The following is a 22013-nucleotide window of genomic DNA, read 5'->3' as shown; positions in this document are numbered from 1 at the left end:
AACAGACCACTAACTTCTCTCAAAGTGTTTATGAAGCCAGTTGCATGGGGGTGTGTGTGCATTACACACGGGGAGAGGCCAAACTGGGACCCTCTGCACAAACACTATGTTCCTTCCCAGACATGCTGATTTGCATATGCAAAGTGACTGACACTGAGCTCAGAGTTTGTGTCTCACTATTATAAACAGGCTGTGTATGGAACCCCCAGGCTGCTCAGCAACCCTTTGTTTTGGGCAGTGTAATGTGAGTATAAGAGAAAGTCATTTGTAGAAGGAGAGAATTCAGAATGTGTTTTTAGAAAAAGCCCCAATTATCTCCTGAGCTGATATTTTGGGGGGTGGAGATATGATAATACTTGGGAGTCTGTTGTAAACAAGTTATGTGTAAATACTGAGCTAAAGCTTGTTTGTATTGATATCCTGTAATAAACTGTGTGTAATAGGGCAGCACTAGTTTATATGTACCTGTACCCATGATGCACCTGTGTCTCTGTGCCAATGGGATCATTTGTAGGTTCCACCTAGTTCTCTATGGAGGAAAAAAATATATACACAAAAGCATTGACCAATGAGAATGCTGATTAGATTCCCAGCACTATATCAGCCATTTTGATATTATCTTACATATAGAGATAATGATGGCATTTTCCCGTCATTATATGGCACAGGAATCAGACATGGGGATAAAGGGACAGACTTGTTCAGTGCTGGGAAACTGTGCTTATTGCTCCCAACTCCAATTGCAGGAACAGAGAACAGGGAGCCGGATTTACTCACACCAGCTGGGATTCTCATTGGAGGATTATTTTGCATATTTATGCAGCCACTGGCTTTGTGCTGTTGTTTTGATAATTTACTACGTTCCCTAAGCTCCGCCTCCCAACAGCCGCCCAGAGCAAACTGAGCATGTGCAGGAGCCAGATCTTATAGAAGATGGTATAACAAAGTAACAAGATGGCGGCCCCCTGTGGACAACTTTGAAAGCATAAATCATCACTGTAATTAGGCTTCTCAACCTCTGGGCTTGTGCAGTAAGTTCATAATGTTTATGTTTATGTTCAGTATATAAAATACAGCATTTCTAATGATTTTCTATTTTAGGGTTTAGTTCTCCTTTAAAGAAAACCAAAGTAGACCATCTTTTGTAAGATTTAGGGCTTGCACATGCTCAGTGGGCTCTGGGCTGCTGTTGGGAGGTGGAGCTTAGGGAACGTAGTAAATGATCAAAACAGCACGTCAGGGAATATCTGCCATAGAAGCTGATTAATAATTAGAATCATAATATGCAGCCTGCACTGGTTCCTGTGTTGCCCTGTAATGTAATGTGGGGTTTAGAGTTTTTGTATTGTTTAATGAAACATTTCCCAGCTCCCCAGAGCCAGTGGCTGCATTAATATGCAAGAAATCCCCCAATGAGAATCCCAGCTGATGTGAGTAAATCCGGCTCCCTGTTCTCTGTTCCTGCAATTGGAGTTGGGAGCAATAAGCACAGTTTCCCAGCACTGAACAAGTCTGTCCCTTTATCCCCATGTCTGATTCCTGTGCCATATAATGACGGGAAAATGCCATCATTATCTCTATATGTAAGATAATATCAAAATGGCTGATATAGTGCTGGGAATCTAATCAGCATTCTCATTGGTCAATGCTTTTGTGTATATATTTTTTTCCTCCATAGAGAACTAGGTGGAACCTACAAATGATCCCATTGGCACAGAGACACAGGTGCATCATGGGTACAGGTACATATAAACTAGTGCTGCCCTATTACACACAGTTTATTACAGGATATCAATACAAACAAGCTTTAGCTCAGTATTTACACATAACTTGTTTACAACAGACTCCCAAATATTATCATATCTCCACCCCCCAAAATATCAGCTCAGGAGATAATTGGGGCTTTTTCTAAAAACACATTCTGAATTCTCTCCTTCTACAAATGACTTTCTCTTATACTCACATTACACTGCCCAAAGCAAAGGGTTGCTGAGCAGCCTGGGGGTTCCATACACAGCCTGTTTATAATAGTGAGACACAAACTCTGAGCTCAGTGTCAGTCACTTTGCATATGCAAATCAGCATGTCTGGGAAGGAACATAGTGTTTGTGCAGAGGGTCCCAGTTTGGCCTCTCCCCGTGTGTAATGCACACACACCCCCATGCAACTGGCTTCATAAGAACTTTGTGAGAAGTTATTGGTTTGTTGTGTGGGTGTATATATATAAAAAAAAAAAAAAAAACCACAACACAACGCAACACAACACAATGCAACACAACACAATGCAACACAAAGTAAGCCCCAGTGCTAAAGCTAGTAATATTCTGTACCTTAGCCCTGGGGGGGAGTGTAAGGGGCAGATACAGTCACTGTGTTACATACAGAGAAACCTTTACACTGGGGCAGTTTATTCCCAGAGGGGCTGTTTGTAACAGCAAAGTGACTGGAACTTTTGTCACAGCTTCTGCCTCTGTTTCCAACCTCTGTAACTTATATTTGTAACTCAGCTCAGTATTTGGGATCATTACAAGGGGGAAAGAGAAGCCCCACTAAGGATTCGGCTAAAGTCTCGCCCCAAGCTCAAAGTGCCAGAGCAGGACTTCAGTTTTATAGGGAGCAGCCAGACAGGCCTGTGATTGGTTGGCCTGTATGCATGTTTAATAGTGACCAGACTAAGCAGGCAGGGGAAAGAAAAATATTGTGAGTGGATCCCTAAGCTCAGGTCACTGACATCAGCCAAGAGCAGACTGAGCATGTGCAGTAGTTGGGCAAGGCAAAAGATGGAGAGCTACTGGGGGCATCTTCAGGGGCATGGGGCTTTATTTCTATAGAGCTTTGGTGGCTTTGGGCTGGTACAGGGGCCCAAACACATAGCTAAACATTTCTACCCATAGTCTTTTTTAGGCTTTAGTTGTCCTTTAATTAGGCCTCTCAGCCTCTGGGCTTTTGCAGTAAGTTCAGAATCTTTATATTTATGTTCAGTATACAAAATAAAGCATTTCTAATGATTTTTAATTTTAGTTCTCCTTTAAAGTAAAAGCCGGGATAACAGCTGATCAGATTCCCAACTACAGACCAGTTTTGCCCTTCTTGTAACACAGAGTTTTCTGATCCGTTTAGATAGAGCCAGGAATGTGGTTCCACAAATAAATCATTAAGGATGAGGAGACCTTCTCATATTCAAAGAGCTGTTTAGTATTATATCCCAGAATTCCTTTTGTTTATTTGCATATGTATAAGGCGCTCTCCTCAACCCCAATGATTTATTTGTAATTTACCATTAACTTCTCTGGTGATGCAGATGGCAGACTTTATGGCCCAACTCTTGTGTCTGGAGTCTGGAGACTGATATATAGCAGTACAACCCACAAGCTTTGTTTTCTCTAACATCATCGCTTGCCCTCAGTGCTGTAAATCAGACTTCAGTGGGATTCATGGACTGTATCTTGGGAATCAGGGTTTGCTCACACAGACTGATGCTTTAAGTGGATCCAACTGGCTGATTTTATAGCTTAACCTTGGTACTAAATCATGGCCCGTGCCAGGCGTCGCTACTGGTGTGTGCTGCCAACACAGTGCAACTTTCCCTTTAATAACAGTGTTGCCTGGGAGTATTGTTTAAAGGGGAACTAAACCCTGCGGCACAGCGCGGCTCAACCAAACGTTACTCAGCTGTTGCCGGACTACAAATCCCAGAATAATGTAACATATAATGAAGGGTGAGGCATGCTGGGAGCTGTAGTCCAGCAACATCAGGGTTGTATTCTTAAAGCAATATTGCCCAATAAAACTGCATTAAAATGCAAGAAATCCCCCAATGAGAATCCCAGCTGATGTGAGTAAATCCGGCTCCCTGTTCTCTGTTCCTGCAATTGGAGTTGGGAGCAATAAGCACAGTTTCCCAGCACTGAACAAGTCTGTCCCTTTATCCCCATGTCTGATTCCTGTGCCATATAATGACGGGAAAATGCCATCATTATCTCTATATGTAAGGTACCAGCAAGGGGCCTGACACAGTGCTGGGAATCAGCATTCTCATTGGTCACTTCTCTTGTGTATATAATTTTTTCCTTCAACCTCCATAGAGAACTAGGTGGAAGCTACAAATGATCCCATTGGCACAGAGACACAGGTGCATCATGGGTACCGGTACATATAAACTAGTGCTGCCCTATTACACACAGTTTATTACAGGATATCAATACAAACAAGCTTTAGCTCAGTATTTAGACATAACTTGTTTACAACAGAGTCCCAAATATTATCATATCTCCACCCCCCAAAATATCAGCTCAGGAGATAATTGGGGCTTTTTCCAACCAAAACACATTCTGAATTCTCTCCTCCTACAAACAACTCTCTCTGACACTTGCATTACACTGCCCAAAGCAAAGGGTTGCTGAGCAGCCTGGGGGTTCCATACACAGCCTGTTTATAATAGTGAGACACAAACTCTGAGCTCAGTGTCAGTCACTTTGCATATGCAAATCAGCATGTCTGGGAAGGAACATAGTGTTTGTGCAGAGGGTCCCAGTTTGGCCTCTCCCCGTGTGTAATGCACACAAACCCCCATGCAACTGGCTTCATAAGCACTTTGTGAGAAGTTATTGGTCTGTTGTGTGGTTGTATGTAGCATAAAATAAACAACCCAGTACTAAGGTTAAAAATGTTTTGTACCTTAGCCATGGGGGGATGCTCTGTTATACAGATAGCTAGAATCTCAGCCATAAAGCAGGACAGGACTGCTGCTTACAATGGGGGGGGGGATCAGATAGGATCTGTGCCACTGTGACAGAATGCTCTGTTATACAGATAGCTAGAATCTCAGCCATAAAGCAGGACAGGACTGCTGCTTACAATGGGGGGGGGGATCAGATAGGATCTGTGCCACTGTGACAGAATGCTCTGTTATACAGATAGCTAGAATCTCAGCCATAAAGCAGGGCAGGACTGCTGCTTACAATGGGGGGGGGTCAGATAGGATCTGTGCCACTGTGACAGAATGCTCTGTTATACAGATAGCTAGAATCTCAGCCATATTGCAGGGCAGGACTGCTGCTTACAATGGGGGGATCAGATAGGATCTGTGCCACTGTGACAGAATGCTCTGTTATACAGATAGCTAGAATCTCAGCCATAAAGCAGGGCAGGACTGCTGCTTACAATGGGGGGATCAGATAGGATCTGTGCCACTGTGACAGAATGCTCTGTTATACAGATAGCTAGAATCTCAGCCATAAAGCAGGGCAGGACTGCTGCTTACAATGGGGGGATCAGATAGGATCTGTGCCACTGTGACAGAATGCTTTGTTATACAGATAGCTAGAATCTCAGCCATAAAGCAGGGCAGGACTGCTGCTTACAATGGGGGGATCAGATAGGATCTGTGCCACTGTGACAGAATGCTCTGTTATACAGATAGCTAGAATCTCAGCCATAAAGCAGGACAGGACTGCTGCTTACAATGGGGGGGGGGATCAGATAGGATCTGTGCCACTGTGACAGAATGCTCTGTTATACAGATAGCTAGAATCTCAGCCATAAAGCAGGGCAGGACTGCTGCTTACAATGGGGGGATCAGATAGGATCTGTGCCACTGTGACAGAATGCTCTGTTATACAGATAGCTAGAATCTCAGCCATAAAGCAGGGCAGGACTGCTGCTTACAATGGGGGGATCAGATAGGATCTGTGCCACTGTGACAGAATGCTCTGTTATACAGATAGCTAGAATCTCAGCCATAAAGCAGGGCAGGACTGCTGCTTACAATGGGGGGATCAGATAGGATCTGTGCCACTGTGACAGAATGCTTTGTTATACAGATAGCTAGAATCTCAGCCATAAAGCAGGGCAGGACTGCTGCTTACAATGGGGGGATCAGATAGGATCTGTGCCACTGTGACAGAATGCTCTGTTATACAGATAGCTAGAATCTCAGCCATAAAGCAGGGCAGGACTGCTGCTTACAATGGGGGGGATCAGATAGGATCTGTGCCACTGTGACAGAATGCCCTGTTATACAGATAGCTAGAATCTCAGCCATAAAGCAGGGCAGGACTGCTGCTTACAATGGGGGGATCAGATAGGATCTGTGCCACTGTGACAGAATGCTCTGTTATACAGATAGCTAGAATCTCAGCCATAAAGCAGGGCAGGACTGCTGCTTACAATGGGGGGGGATCAGATAGGATCTGTGCCACTGTGACAGAATGCTCTGTTATACAGATAGCTAGAATCTCAGCCATAAAGCAGGGCAGGACTGCTGCTTACAATGGGGGGGGATCAGATAGGATCTGTGCCACTGTGACAGAATGCTCTGTTATACAGATAGCTAGAATCTCAGCCATGTTAATACCAATGGTTCTGACCTTGCTCATTTCCCTTCTATCCACTTGGACTTTTTTCTCTACTCCTCTTACCTCTTTGGTGCCTCAGTACAGAAGGCAGTGCCAAAGCCAACAGATCTATGGGGAGATTTAATGACAGCGAGCGGCAGGCTGAGCAAGTTCTTATATTTCCCCAGTGGATATTTCAGCCAAGACAAGCTGGGCTTTAGCCGACTCCTTAAGAAGAATGTTATCTCCAAAGCAGAGGAGAATATTTTTTGCTGGAAAACTTCATTATCTGTTAATGGCTATTTATAGCCGGACTGTGCTTTGCCTTGTAAATAACTGTATTGTATTGTACAGCAGCCCAATGCTCCATATTTACTCATTTATCCATATTCTAACTGATTTATTCCCTGAATTCAAGGAAATTTGTTGATCCCAAGTACCCTGGCCCCCTTAGCCCATAACAAGGTTACAGATATATAGAAACATTGGGGTAACAGTCACCCCGCTATAGTTCCAGGGGTACCCAGGGCACAAATAAGCACTCACCCCAAATCCCCCCCTAACTGGCCTTCAGGCTGGGCCCCCTTAGCCCATAACAAGGTTACAGATATATAGAAACATTGGGGTAACAGTCACCCCGCTATAGTTCCAGGGGTACCCAGGGCACAAATAAGCACTCACCCCAAATCCCCCCTAACTGGCCTTCAGGCTGGGCCCCCTTAGCCCATAACAACGTTACAGATATATAGAAACATTGGGGTAACAGTCACCCCGCTATAGTTCCAGGGGTACCCAGGGCACAAATAAGCACTCACCCCAAATCCCCCCCTAACTGGCCTTCAGGCTGGGCCCCCTTAGCCCATAACAAGGTTACAGATATATAGAAACATTGGGGTAACAGTCACCCCACTATAGTTCCAGGGGTACCCAGGGCACAAATAAGCACTCACCCCAAATCCCCCCCTAACTGGCCTTCAGGCTGGGCCCCCTTAGCCCATAACAAGGTTACAGATATATAGAAACATTGGGGTAACAGTCACCCCGCTATAGTTCCAGGGGTACCCAGGGCACAAATAAGCACTCACCCCAAATCCCCCCCTAACTGGCCTTCAGGCTGGGCCCCCTTAGCCCATAACAAGGTTACAGATATATAGAAACATTGGGGTAACAGTCACCCCGCTATAGTTCCAGGGGTACCCGGGGCAGCCCATAAGCACTCACCCCAAATCCCCCCCTAACTGGCCTTCAGGCTGGGCCCCCTTAGCCCATAACAAGGTTACAGATATATAGAAACATTGGGGTAACAGTCACCCTGCTATAGTTCCAGGGGTACCCAGGGCACAAATAAGCACTCACCCCAAATCCCCCCCTAACTGGCCTTCAGGCTGGGCCCCCTTAGCCCATAACAAGGTTACAGATATATAGAAACATTGGGGTAACAGTCACCCCGCTATAGTTCCAGGGGTACCCAGGGCACAAATAAGCACTCACCCCAAATCCCCCCCTAACTGGCCTTCAGGCTGGGCCCCCTTAGCCCATAACAAGGTTACAGATATATAGAAACATTGGGGTAACAGTCACCCCGCTATAGTTCCAGGGGTACCCAGGGCACAAATAAGCACTCACCCCAAATCCCCCCTAACTGGCCTTCAGGCTGGGCCCCCTTAGCCCATAACAAGGTTACAGATATATAGAAACATTGGGGTAACAGTCACCCCGCTATAGTTCCAGGGGTACCCAGGGCACAAATAAGCACTCACCCCAAATCCCCCCCTAACTGGCCTTTAGATGATTGCCCCATGACTGCAGTGTATCTCACTGTATCCCTGTTCCTGGGTTCCCCAGGGTCCTGGCCGCTGTTGTTTAACTATAACTCCCAGAATCCCAAAGGTGCTGTAGTGCAAGGCTGTGTGACACTAGGATACCCTCAGAATGGGGAATAATACACTGTTTATCACGTGTCTCAATGGGCTGAAAATCTAATACAAGATTCTATCTGTTCCAGATCAGATGAAAGGGGATGTGGAACAACGAAGGATCCAAAGAGCAGCGCTGGGTAAGTGGCACAGAGATGGGAGAAAATACCCCTTCGTAGTAACAATACCTTGTACTTATAAAGTAGCATCACTCACTGCCTTTACTCAAGCTTCTCCTGCTTTCTTTTATTGAAGCTCCACCTACTGCCTTTTCTTAAGCTCCACCTGCTTTCTTTATTGAAGCTCCACCTACTGCCTTTTCTTAAGCTCCTCCTGCTTCCTTTATTTAAGCTCCACCTACTACATTTTCTTAAGCTCCTCCTGCTTTCTTTATTAAAGCTCCACCTACTGCCTTTAGTTAAACTCAACCTGTTTCCTTTATTTAAGCTCCACCTACTACCTTTACTTAAGCTCCACCTTCTTTCTTTATTTAAGCTCCACCTGCTGCCTTTACTCAAGCTCCACCTTCTTTCTTTACTTAAGCTCCACCTTCTTTCTTTATTTAAGCTCCACCTGCTGCCTTTACTCAAGCTCCACCTTCTTTCTTTATTTAAGCTCCACCTACTACCTTTACTTAAGCTCCACCTTCTTTCTTTATTTAAGCTCCACCTTCTGCCTTTACTCAAGCTCCACCTTCTTTCTTTATTGAAGCTCCACCTACTGCCTTTACTCAAGCTCCACCTTCTTTCTTTATTGAAGCTCCACCTACTGCCTTTACTCAAGCTCCACCTTCTTTCTTTATTGAAGCTCCACCTACTGCCTTTACTCAAGCTCCACCTTCTTTCTTTATTGAAGCTCCACCTACTGCCTTTACTCAAGCTCCAAGCTGCTTATTTCCTTTCTCAGACTGTATCCAATGCCCCTATTTATGCACAGCCCCCTGGCCTCATTCTCCTGCCAACTGCTGCCACTGTTGCTGCTTAACCCACATCCAATCAAATTTTAGGGTGGGAGGGACACAGAGTCTGTAAGTCAAAAAGTGAATGGGGCTAGAAATATTTGATGGCAGTTTACAGGGGGAGGGGCAAGAAGTGTGTAACAAGCAGTGGGTGGGTCTAGAACAGTGATAGAAGCCTCCAGGGGGAGGGGCAAGAAGTCTTTACCAAGTGGGTGGACTAGATTACACCTTACTCTGAGAGGGGAAGGAAGTCTGTTACAGACAGTGGGTGGGACTAGAACAGTTATAGCAGATTACAGAAGGAGGGGCCATGAGTCTATAACAAGCAGTGGGTGGGACTAGAACAGTTATAGCAGATTACAGAAGGAGGGGCCATGAGTCTATAACAAGCAGTGGGTGGGACTAGAACAGTTATAGCAGATTACAGAAGGAGGGGCCATGAGTCTATAACAAGCAGTGGGTGGGACTAGAACAGTTATAGCAGATTACAGAAGGAGGGGCCATGAGTCTATAACAAGCAGTGGGTGGGACTAGAACAGTTATAGCAGATTACAGAAGGAGGGGCCATGAGTCTATAACAAGCAGTGGGTGGGACTAGAACAGTTATAGCAGATTACAGAAGGAGGGGCCATGAGTCTATAACAAGCAGTGGGTGGGACTAGAACAGTGATAGCAGATTACAGAAGGAGGGGCCATGAGTCTATAACAAGCAGTGGGTGGGACTAGAACAGTGATAGCAGATTACAGAAGGAGGGGCCATGAGTCTATAACAAGCAGTGGGTGGGACTAGAGCAGTGATGGCTGCTTACAGGGGGAGGGGCAAGAAGTCTATAACAAGCAGTGGGTGGGACTAGAGCAGTGATGGCTGCTTACAGGGGGAGGGGCAAGAAGTCTATAACAAGCAGTGGGTGGGACTAGAGCAGTGATGGCTGCTTACAGGGGGAGGGGCAAGAAGTCTATAACAAGCAGTGGGTGGGACTAGAACGGTGATGGCAATTTGCAGGGGGAGGAGCAGTGAGTGTAACTCCAGCAGTGGGAGGGACAAGTACACCCAGACTGGGCTAATGGGGCTAGGTAGGATTGATTGTTACTTGATTTCTGGCTACTGTAACTGATTGCTGGCTACTGTATCTGATTGCTGGCTACTGTAACTGATTGCTGGCTACTGTATCTGATTGCTGGCTACTGTATCTGATTGCTGGCTACTGTATCTGATTGCTGGCTACTGTAACTGATTGCTGGCTACTGTAACTGATTTCTGGCTACTGTATCTGATTGCTGGCTACTGTATCTGATTGCTGGCTACTGTATCTGATTGCTGGCTACTGTAACTGATTGCTGGCTACTGTAACTGATTTCTGGCTACTGTAACTGATTGCTGGCTACTGTAACTGATTTCTGGCTACTGTATCTGATTTCTGGCTACTGTATCTGATTTCTGGCTACTGTAACTGATTTCTGGCTACTGTATCTGATTTCTGGCTACTGTAACTGATTTCTGGCTACTGTATCTGATTTCTGGCTACTGTAACTGATTGCTGGCTACTGTAACTGATTGCTGGCTACTGTAACTGATTTCTGGCTACTGTAACTGATTTCTGGCTACTGTATCTGATTTCTGGCTACTGTAACTGATTGCTAGCTACTGTATCTGATTTCTGGCTACTGTAACTGATTGCTGGCTACTGTATCTGATTTTTGGCTACTGTAACTGATTGCTGGCTACTGTATCTGATTTCTGGCTACTGTAACTGATTGCTGGCTACTGTATCTGATTTCTGGCTACTGTAACTGATTGCTGGCTACTGTAACTGATTTCTGGCTACTGTAACTGATTTCTGGCTACTGTAACTGATTGCTGGCTACTGTAACTGATTGCTGGCTACTGTATCTGATTGCTGGCTACTGTAACTGATTTCTGGCTACTGTAACTGATTTCTGGCTACTGTAACTGATTGCTGGCTACTGTAACTGATTTCTGGCTACTGTAACTGATTGCTGGCTACTGTATCTGATTTCTGGCTACTGTAACTGATTGCTGGCTACTGTATCTGATTTCTGGCTACTGTAACTGATTGCTAGCTACTGTAACTGATTTCTGGCTACTGTAACTGATTGCTGGCTACTGTAACTGATTGCTGGCTACTGTAACTGATTTCTGGCTACTGTAACTGATTTCTGGCTACTGTAACTGATTGCTGGCTACTGTAACTGATTGCTGGCTACTGTATCTGATTGCTGGCTACTGTAACTGATTTCTGGCTACTGTAACTGATTTCTGGCTACTGTAACTGATTGCTGGCTACTGTAACTGATTTCTGGCTACTGTAACTGATTTCTGGCTACTGTAACTGATTTCTGGCTACTGTAACTGATTGCTGGCTACTGTAACTGATTTCTGGCTACTGTATCTGATTTCTGGCTACTGTAACTGATTTCTGGCTACTGTAACTGATTTCTGGCTACTGTAACTGATTGCTGGCTACTGTAACTGATTTCTGGCTACTGTAACTGATTTCTGGCTACTGTAACTGATTTCTGGCTACTGTAACTGATTTCTGGCTACTGTAACTGATTGCTGGCTACTGTAACTGATTGCTGGCTACTGTAACTGATTTCTGGCTACTGTAACTGATTGCTGGCTACTGTAACTGATTTCTGGCTACTGTAACTGATTTCTGGCTACTGTATCTGATTTCTGGCTACTGTAACTGATTGCTGGCTACTGTATCTGATTTCTGGCTACTGTAACTGATTGCTGGCTACTGTATCTGATTTCTGGCTACTGTAACTGATTGCTGGCTACTGTATCTGATTTCTGGCTACTGTAACTGATTGCTGGCTACTGTATCTGATTTCTGGCTACTGTAACTGATTGCTGGCTACTGTAACTGATTTCTGGCTACTGTAACTGATTGCTGGCTACTGTAACTGATTGCTGGCTACTGTATCTGATTGCTGGCTACTGTAACTGATTTCTGGCTACTGTAACTGATTTCTGGCTACTGTAACTGATTGCTGGCTACTGTAACTGATTGCTGGCTACTGTAACTGATTTCTGGCTACTGTAACTGATTGCTGGCTACTGTAACTGATTGCTGGCTACTGTAACTGATTTCTGGCTACTGTAACTGATTGCTGGCTACTGTATCTGATTTCTGGCTACTGTAACTGATTGCTGGCTACTGTATCTGATTTCTGGCTACTGTAACTGATTTCTGGCTACTGTAACTGATTGCTGGCTACTGTAACTGATTGCTGGCTACTGTAACTGATTGCTGGCTACTGTACATCCTGGATATTAGTGTAGAGGGCTGAGAAGAGACTTCCCATAGACTAATAAACTAAACTAATTCCCTTTACAAACCTGTTCCTGGGGGGTCTCTGAGTGCCAGCGACATGGCCCCCCATTCCCAATACTGATTCCCTGTGTTTGTTTCATTCTGTGCGGCCGGTCACGTCAGCAGTGTCACTGGGGGGTAAATAACTGTAGGGAGGGGTTTGATTTATGCCCCGTTGCTGTTATGGAAACAATACTATTTACTAACGGACCCCATTCCGTCCAATCAGAAGGGGAATTCACAGACATGTACATTATCAGAGTTTATTTGTTTGGAAGAATTGGGCTATAAATAGGAATCTGTCACCCCTACATACCCCCCCCCCCCCCCGCTCCGCCCCCCCCGGAGCAGCACAAACAGCTGTTGCCCATTTGAAGATAAAAATTCAAATCATTTTGATTTAATGGCGGTTCCCTAAAAAGGAAACTAAATTATATCTTTTCTAATCCCGTTTGCTGCGAAAATGAGCGGCTCCTCCTGCCGGACTGGGCCAGCGCCCGTAACGTTGGGCCGAGCCTCCCAGCGCCTAAAAATAAGCCCCGAAAAGGAAGAACGAAAATAGAGGGTCCTTAAAAAGCATTCCTGCTGTTATTAATAACCAAACATTGGAAGCTGTACAGGGAGGGATGCAAACAAATTAAAGGGGAAGTAAACCCAACCATAACGCTGCCCCACGGCGCCCCCTAGTGTTGCTATAGAAGTTGTCGAAAACCGTAATTCTAGATGCAAGGAAATTCCCCAATGAGCCTTCTACTGAGCAACATGTGATTATAAGTGCAAGAGAAGTGACCAATGAGAATGCTGATTCCCAGCACTGTGTCAGGCCCCTTGCTGGTACCTTACATATAGAGATAATGATGGCATTTTCCCGTCATTATATGGCACAGGAATCAGACATGGGGATAAAGGGACAGACTTGTTCAGTGCTGGGAAACTGTGCTTATTGCTCCCAACTCCAATTGCAGGAACAGAGAACAGGGAGCCGGATTTACTCACATCAGCTGGGATTCTCATTGGAGGATTTTTCGCATGTTAAAGCAGTCGCTGGCTGTGGGGATTTGGGGGAAAGTTTTATTGGGCATTATTCTGGGATTTGTAGTCCGGCAACAGCTGAGTAACGTTTGGTTGAGCCGCGCTGTGCCGCAGGGTTTAGTTCCCCTTTAAATTGTATACATTGCTATATATTGGAAAGTTGTTAGAATACAAAAACAGTGCTTAGGTGGAGTTCCCCTTTAAATAGCTCTGTTCAGTGGTGGGCTGGCAACTCACCAGATCCCCATATCTGCCTGAGGTTTGTGTTTATCTTAGAATTTTGCACCAAAGCAGCTGCAAATCTGAGCCACTTGCACTTAATGATTTCTCTGGGTGATGTAAGGGATGCAGTGACGGCAGTGCCCCCTAGTGGCCATTCGTGGTACCATTAGCCTTACTCCGAAAATGGGAATTTTGACCCAAAAATGGGTCCCCAGGCTGTTTAGATTGAGTCCCCGGACCCCCTGTAAGTCTGTATTATAAGCAATAGTAATTAAACAGTAACTAATTGATCCTAGACCTGTTTTGGGTAACCAGATTAGGCCCCATCCATATTGCTGAACTAGAGCTGTCACTGTCGGTGAGATGCTGGGTGTTATAGTCCAACAACCCCTGGGGGTCAGTCCCTTATCTCATTCCTGTTACAGCGAGGGGATTAGCAGAACTCCGCGCTCGCAGGTCCAGTTTCCCTGCCAGGGACTGATGGATCTGTACTTGTTGGCAGCAGTCGGATCAGATAGAGACAGAGCAGCACATAAGGACACTGATTGCTCAGTTTGTTTTAACTCATTCTCTTCCAAGTACACAATTTGTCTGCACAAAATACCGGCTATTTGTACCGGAGAGAGAACACGTAATGTTATAATGTGGCCCAGTCGCTCCGCTGGGTTCCTGCTCAAGCACAAAAGCCAAACAAGCACCAGTATATACTCATAGGCCTGAGCCCTGGGGTATTACAGCCGCCCATAGGGGTGGGACCATCCAAAACATTTAACCTTCAGGCTAGCAATCTGATTATGGATAATATATTGCATAGGCCCCTCCCTATTATAATATAAAGCACATGCCCCTCACTATATAATATAATGCACAAGCCCCTCCCTAATATAAGTCACAGGCCTCTCCCTATTATAATATAATGCACAGGCCCCTCCTTAATATAATATAATGCACAGGCCCCTCCCTATTATAATATAATGCACAAGTCCCTCCCTATTATAATATAATGCAGAGGCCCCTCCTTAATATAATGCACAAGCCCCTCCCTATTATAATACAATGCACAGGCCCCTCCCTATTACAATATAATGCACAGGCCCCTCCTTAATATAATGGACAGGCCCCTCCCTATTACAATATAATGCACAGGCCCCTCCTTAATATAATGGACAGGCCCCTCCCTATTACAATATAATGCACAGGCCCCTCCTTAATATAATGGACAGGCCCCTCCCTATTATAATATAATGCAGAGGCCCCTCCCTATTATAATGTAATACACAGGCCCCTCCCTAATATAATGCAGAGGCCCCTCCCTAATATAATGCCCAGCCAGACAATCAGATCACTGGGCAGAAGGCAGAGCATTAAGGAAGTTGGGGGACAAGGTTCCTGGGGGTGCTGCCCGGTACTATGGTAGTTGGGGGGGGGAGTAGTAGGGGGGGGGGACGCACTGATGGACAGCTCCTGGGTTTCTTATCATTTCTCTCCCCCCCCACAGGCATCTTCAGCTCCTCTGATGAACAGAACCAGTACGACCCAGTGGAGGAAGAACTACGGGAGCAAATGGAGGAAGAGAAGAAACGGTAGGGACTTTACCCCTGTGCCGCTCTGGGCGAGTCCATGATCCCTCCGTGTGTGGCCTCAGCAACTGGGAACAATGTGCCTGTTATGGCAATAACTCAACAGCCAATCAGAATGCATCACTGCATCAAACAGCCAATCAGACAGTTAATATATGGAGAAATGACCATTTCCTGCCACTGCCAGTCACTGGGCTACTCTAGTATTTAAAGGGGAACTCTGCCTAATGAAAGAAAATCCCATTCCAATCACCCTCCCAGTTCTTTCCGCGTTCTCGCTGGGTTTATAGCCATTTTATTGCTGTTCCTTCTCGCCGCAGATACAAAGGGCTTTTTAGTCGCCTCAAGAACCTGAAGACGGAGATCGAACACCTACAGCTTCTCCTGGAGAAGGCGAAAGTGAAGCTGCAGAAAGACTTCGAGGGCTGGTGGGTGGAAGAGGCGGCACATCTGCAGGTAGGAGCCCAAGGCTGGGCCTTTCCGTGGCTGCGCCGTGGCGCCTGAATCCCATTCTCCAATAGTCATGTGACTTACAGCCCAGAAAGCCCCTCCCATTTAGCTGCTTTTCACCCAAACTCCACCCAAATAATAAAGACATTTTTTTGCTTATAATATATATATATATAATATACAGTTTAGTCATTTCCCTATGGGACCAAACTGTAAATTATATTCTTATAAACGGCGCTTAGTGATGTCATCAGTTATAATCAGAGCTTAGTGATGTCATTTCTGTCACATGATTTAATACTACTTGCAAATAAAAGTAACAACATGGCAGCTTCCTTCCCCAGGGATGTTACCAAATTGAACTGAAAGGGACAGGGTACTTGTGCTGCCCCTAAGGGGGAAGACACACAGAGCTACTAGTAGCAGCTACTAAAACAGACAATGCTGATCATTTACTGATAATTGTCTGTGTGTTTAGCAGAGGCAATTCTCAGTATTGTCTATGGCAGGGGATTTTCTGGCATTTAGTAGCCGTGACAAATAGCTGCTACTAAGTAGCTCTGTGTGTCTTCACCCTAAAGCAGTGCTGTCCAACTGGCGGCCCGCGACCCCCCTCTGTGTGGCCCCCCACCTGTCTGGCTGCTTTGATGGTTTACCTTTGAGTAAGCATTAAATGGTATCAGTACTGAGATTAACTGGCCCCCCTGCATGGTTCTCACCTCAGATTCAGGCTGTAATCCCTCTGTATTGTTTAATCATGTAATCCCCTGTGTTGTTCCACCTTTTAATCTCTGCATTGTTCCCCCCTGCAGTGTTCCCACCTCAGGCTCAGGCTGTAATCACCCACATTGTTCACTTCTTCACACCTCAGACATAGGTACTGTAGGCAGAGTATGGCACATACAGCCAGCATAGGGCAGGTAGAGTATGGCACACACAGGCAGCATAGGGCAGGCAGAGTATGGCACACACAGGCAGGGTAGGGCAGGCAGAGTATGGCACACACAGGCAGGGTAGGGCAGGCAGAGTATGGCACACACAGGAAGGGTAGGGCAGGCAGAGTATGGCACACACAGGAAGGGTAGGGCAGGCAGAGTATGGCACACACAGGAAGGGTAGGGCAGGCAGAGTATGGCACACACAGGAAGGGTAGGGCAGGCAGAGTATGGCACACACAGTCAGGGTAGGGCAGGCAGAGTATGGCACACACAGTCAGGGTAGGGCAGGCAGAGTATGGCACACACAGTCAGGGTAGGGCAGGCAGAGTATGGCACACACAGGAAGGGTAGGGCAGGCAGAGTATGGCACACACAGTCAGGGTAGGGCAGGCAGAGTATGGCACACACAGGAAGGGTAGGGCAGGCAGAGTATGGCACACACAGGAAGGGTAGGGCAGGCAGAGTATGGCACACACAGGAAGGGTAGGGCAGGCAGAGTATGGCACACACAGGCAGGGTAGGGCAGGCAGAGTATGGCACACACAGGAAGGGTAGGGCAGGCAGAGTATGGCACACACAGTCAGGGTAGGGCAGGCAGAGTATGGCACACAAAGGAAGGGTAGGGCAAGCAGAGTATGGCACACACAGGCAGGGTAGGGCAGGCAGAGTATGGCACACACAGGAAGGGTAGGGCAGGCAGAGTATGGCACACACAGTCAGGGTAGGGCAGGCAGAGTATGGCACACACAGGAAGGGTAGGGCAGGCAGAGTATGGCACACAGAGGCAGCATAGGGAAGGCAGAGTATGGCACACACAGACAGCATAGGACAGGCAGAGTGCTGCCTGTGTGTGCCATACTCTGCTTGCCCTATGCTGCTTGTGGGAGGTGAACCTGGCAGGGGTTTGTTGTGGGAGTTTGTTAGCAGTTGGAAATAGCCATTAAATGGTCCCAAACGTGTGTAATTATGTACTGGGGGTTGCTCTGCTATCCACAGGGGAGGAGGAGCCATATGGAATTTAAGGGTATATCTTAATATGACATAATTCTTTCACAAATGAATGACGGTTGAAATCCCCACAGTAAGGACCAAGCATTTGGGATTTTGCTGTGCTACCACCATTGTGATAAAATAGGTGTGGTTTGAAGTGGGTGTGGTTTCAAAAAGGGGAGTGGTCAAAACTGGCTTCCATTAGCGGCCCTCCACCATGTATGCTAGAGAAATTCCGGCCCTCGGCACCCTAGAAGTTGGACAGCACTGGTCTAAAGGAAACAATTAAAATCACTTCTAGCGGCTTCTCATCTCCGTGTGTGAGCGCATATCTACTGACTGCGTTACACTGTCGCCCCCTGTTGGTAAGACAATGTGATCGCAATATGAAGGATTGTCCTCTCTTCTCTTTTAGGCTAAACAGGAGGTGCACAAGGCAAGAATGGCCACATCTGCCCCACCCTCCCCACAGGTGCACGAGCAGAGCAGGTACAGAGTATATACAAACAGCCTGTATTTCTTGGTAGGGTGCTGGGAGTTTGAACTCAATAAAATCAAGGAAACTTAGGGGGCTGTTCCTGCTGAATTGTGCTTAGTACAGGGGAATCCCTATGTGCCATAGTTTTATGGTATCTCTCTGTACAGACTATGGGCAAACTTAGGGGGCTGTTCCTGCTGAATTGTGCTTAGTACAGGGGAATCCCTATGTGCCATAGTTTTATGGTATCTCTCTGTACAGACTATGGACAAACTTAGGGGGCTGTTCCTGCTGAATTGTGCTTAGTACAGGGGAATCCCTATGTGCCATAGTTTTATGGTATCTCTCTGTACAGGCTATGAGCAAACTTAGGGGGCTGTTCCTGCTGAATTGTGCTTAGTACAGGGGAATCCCTATGTGCCATAGTTTTATACACAGAACAAGGGAGGTAATTTCACCTCTAATATTTATTATTCTGTATTACCCAGGGCTCAGTCTTTGCAGCTTTAGATTAGTAAATACCGTGGCACTCACTCTTATCTGATAGACTCCTCCTATATTTATTCTGCGCAAATAAACTGTAACTTTCCCCATCAGTAAATATGGAGGGATCCGGGGGGAGCGGCGTTACAGTCAGGGTGCCCCCAGCATATTCTAATGGGACTGATATTGCTTAATGAATGCTATTGGTTCCTGATCATGTGCGTATCCAGTGTTATTAAGGCAAACCTTGTATGACCCCATTTGCCATCTAGGTGATATCTAGGAAGTGCTGAATGGAAAGTGAAAGTAACTGTTATTGAAAATCTCAGCTGTCAATCATTTGTTGCATTTTTAACAGGTATGGATGATTTAATGTATCTATAAAGAGGCAACACATTCCAGCACTAGGGGGCATCGTCTGATTAGACTGCGTGGGTTCTGTAGCTTCATGGCAGCTCCCACTGATATGAATAAACTAAAATACACAGGGTGTAGTTTTCCTTTAATCTTTGCAGTTTATCCAGAGCTCCCCAGCCGATGAGATGCTGCTGCCATCTAGTGGCGACTGTGGGTATAGTGGAACTTATAGAGAAGAGACCACCATGCAGCTGAACACGGGGAAACAGCGCTGTCCTGGGCAACAAAGGGGAAATGAGATTTAATCACCAGCAAAGGAAGGGGCTTCAGGGATGAAACCAACACAGATCTTTGCCTACAGAGGGGCTAACGGCTGATTCTGTAAATACATTTAGCAGAGTAATGTGTGCAAGGTTTCTGCCTCAGGGTTAAATCAGATTATTTGCCCACGTCCGTGGCTGCCATGTTGGGCTCAGGAAGGAACTACCCTGTACCTGTTTCTCCTTGTGGGTTATATATAAGTAAGGGTCCCTGTAAGACTAATGCACGTGTGTCTTGGGTCAGCCTCAGTAGCCATTCTATTATTTCAGGGCTCCTCGGATGTTGGACACCCCCATCCCGCTGACTGGGGACAGCCAGACCGACGCAGACATCCTGGCCTTTGTCAGGGCCCGACAGAACCTCCTGCAAAGAAGAGGTAAGTGATTCTGTGATGGTGCCGGGCCCAGGGCAGTGAATAGAGGGCAGATCTATAGTGATGTAAGTTATTCTCATTTTATTGAGAGCAAAGGGGAGGAGTCAGCTGCAGCTTTTATTATGCAGTCACATGACACTATAGAGGCTGTACAATGCATTCCCCAAGCCCCAGGCTCACTGAGAGCAGTCACATGACACTATAGAGGCTGTACAATGCATTCCATAAGCCCCAGGCTCACTGAGAGCAGTCACATGACTTTACAGAGGCTGTACAATGCATTCCCCAAGCCTCAGGGTTACTAAGTGCAGTCACATGACACTATAGAGGCTGTACAATGCATTCCCCAAGCCCCAGGCTCACTGAGTGCAGTCACATGACACTATAGAGGCTGAACAATGCATTCCCCAAGCCCCAGGCTCACTGAGTGCAGTCACATGACACTATAGAGGCTGAACAATGCATTCCCCAAGCCTCAGGCTCACTGAGTGCAGTCACATGACACTATAGAGGCTGAACAATGCATTCCCCAAGCCTCAGGCTCACTGAGTGCAGTCACATGACACTATAGAGGCTGAACAATGCATTCCCCAAGCCCCAGGCTCACTGAGTGCAGTCACATGACACTATAGAGGCTGAACAATGCATTCCCCAAGCCTCAGACTCACTGAGAAATATATGGAATAAATGTGCCGGGGGATGAGCTGCAGTTGGAGAGCGGAGACCTGACTTGACAACTGGAGATAAATTCTGTGCAATATCAGCGTATGTTCTGTGCCCAGGTCTCTCCTCCAATCAGGCAGCAGCGTGACATCTCAGTCTAAAAATAAGCCCATCTGCCGGCGGGCGCTTTTCCAGCCCATTACACCTGCTTGTTCTGCTGTTCCCTGAGTCAGCGCCGTTTGTACCTGTTTGGGCTCTTGTTTTGGGGCCGGTTCCTGCAGAAACAGGATTTATCAAGCACGGAGTCTCGTACGTTGGACCCAAAATGGCTTCTGTGCCCCTTGACTGGTACATTAGATCAGCAGTGGCCCATTCTGCCCTATGGCGCTGCCCATGTACCACCCACAGAGGAACCAAACCAAAATGAATGTTTGCCCCACTGTAATAAATGCCCCAAGTGAGACCTCCTTAGTGCCATTAATTTATACAATGGGGATTTGGTTAGACAGGTTCTGCCCGGTGCCAGTGTGCCGGTTCTGTTTCTCACAAGCATTTCTCTTACACAGGGAAGCCATGATGCCCACTGAGCCTCAGACCCGCAGAGCTCCGGCCAATCAAGCAGTGCCAGCATGATCATGTGCCCATTATGGGGAAACCCTCACATGAACAGGAAGTGACCTCACATAGAATGTGCCGCCTTTATCCTCAGGGGTCCCGGCCCCCCAAAACTGGATTTTCAAGCAGAACCAGATGTGATTGCAGTGAGCTGCTTTCCTATATACATAACAATTGTGCAGCTCCTGGGTATTACACGCACACTGCCTGTATATGTGTATATACCTGTATATATGGGGCCCTAATGGGCATCGACTGACTGAGATATTATTATAATCCATGTGCTGTTATTACTGTTTATATGATATAAGAATCTGTCGTTTGTGACGTCACAATGTAATCATGCAGTTGTGACATCACTCATGTACTGTACAGGGGGTCATATTACCCACAGTTAGGGTATAACTGGCGGGTACATAAGCAAAGCCTGACAGGCAATAGTCCCTAAAGGCAGAGTTAATAAAATATTGTTTTCCCAAAACAGGCACTTGTATGATATGGTGTAATATAGGGAATAATGTGCCCCCTACTGTAAATGATAAGGATATTAGAAGTCACTCTGTGACCATATAAAGGCACAAGGCTGCAGGCTGAGTTATACAGGGAACTCTGAGTATCACTCATGTATTATAAGGGATAATGTACCCCCTACTGTAAATGATAAGGATATTAGCAGTCACTGAGGGGTTCTGTGCCCCCCATATAAAGGCACAAGGCTGCAGGCTGAGTTATACAGGGAACTCTGAGTATCACTCATGTATTATAAGGGATACTGTACCCCCTACTGTAAATGATAAGGATATTAGCAGTCACTGAGGGGTTCTGTGCCCCCCATATAAAGGCACAAGGCTGCAGGCTGAGTTATACAGGGAACTCTGAGTATCACTCATGTATTATAAGGGATAATGTACCCCCTACTGTAAATGATAAGGATATTAGCAGTCACTGAGGGGTTCTGTGC

At 46.2% G+C, this 22013-nt stretch overlaps 1 protein-coding gene across 2 annotated transcripts in view; it reads left to right on the top strand.

The window, feature by feature from the left end:
• The window catches only part of kif6 (kinesin family member 6), a 99432-nt gene extending 77899 nt beyond the window's left edge, over positions 1–21533 (top strand). For both annotated transcript variants that reach the window (XM_031901479.1, NM_001113011.1), the window contains exons 16-21: positions 8341–8391; positions 15303–15387; positions 15705–15840; positions 18178–18251; positions 19671–19777; positions 21004–21533. In XM_031901479.1, the coding sequence (XP_031757339.1) occupies positions 8341–8391; positions 15303–15387; positions 15705–15840; positions 18178–18251; positions 19671–19777; positions 21004–21014 (464 nt within the window). In that variant the 3' untranslated portion in view covers positions 21015–21533. The remainder of the gene's footprint in view (positions 1–8340; positions 8392–15302; positions 15388–15704; positions 15841–18177; positions 18252–19670; positions 19778–21003) is intronic.
• Positions 21534–22013: the final 480 nt, after the last annotated feature.

The sequence above is a fragment of the Xenopus tropicalis genome, chromosome 5, assembly GCF_000004195.4.
Source record: "Xenopus tropicalis strain Nigerian chromosome 5, UCB_Xtro_10.0, whole genome shotgun sequence".
Taxonomy (NCBI): Eukaryota; Metazoa; Chordata; class Amphibia; order Anura; family Pipidae; genus Xenopus; species Xenopus tropicalis.
This window is presented reverse-complemented; position numbering and strand designations above follow the sequence as displayed.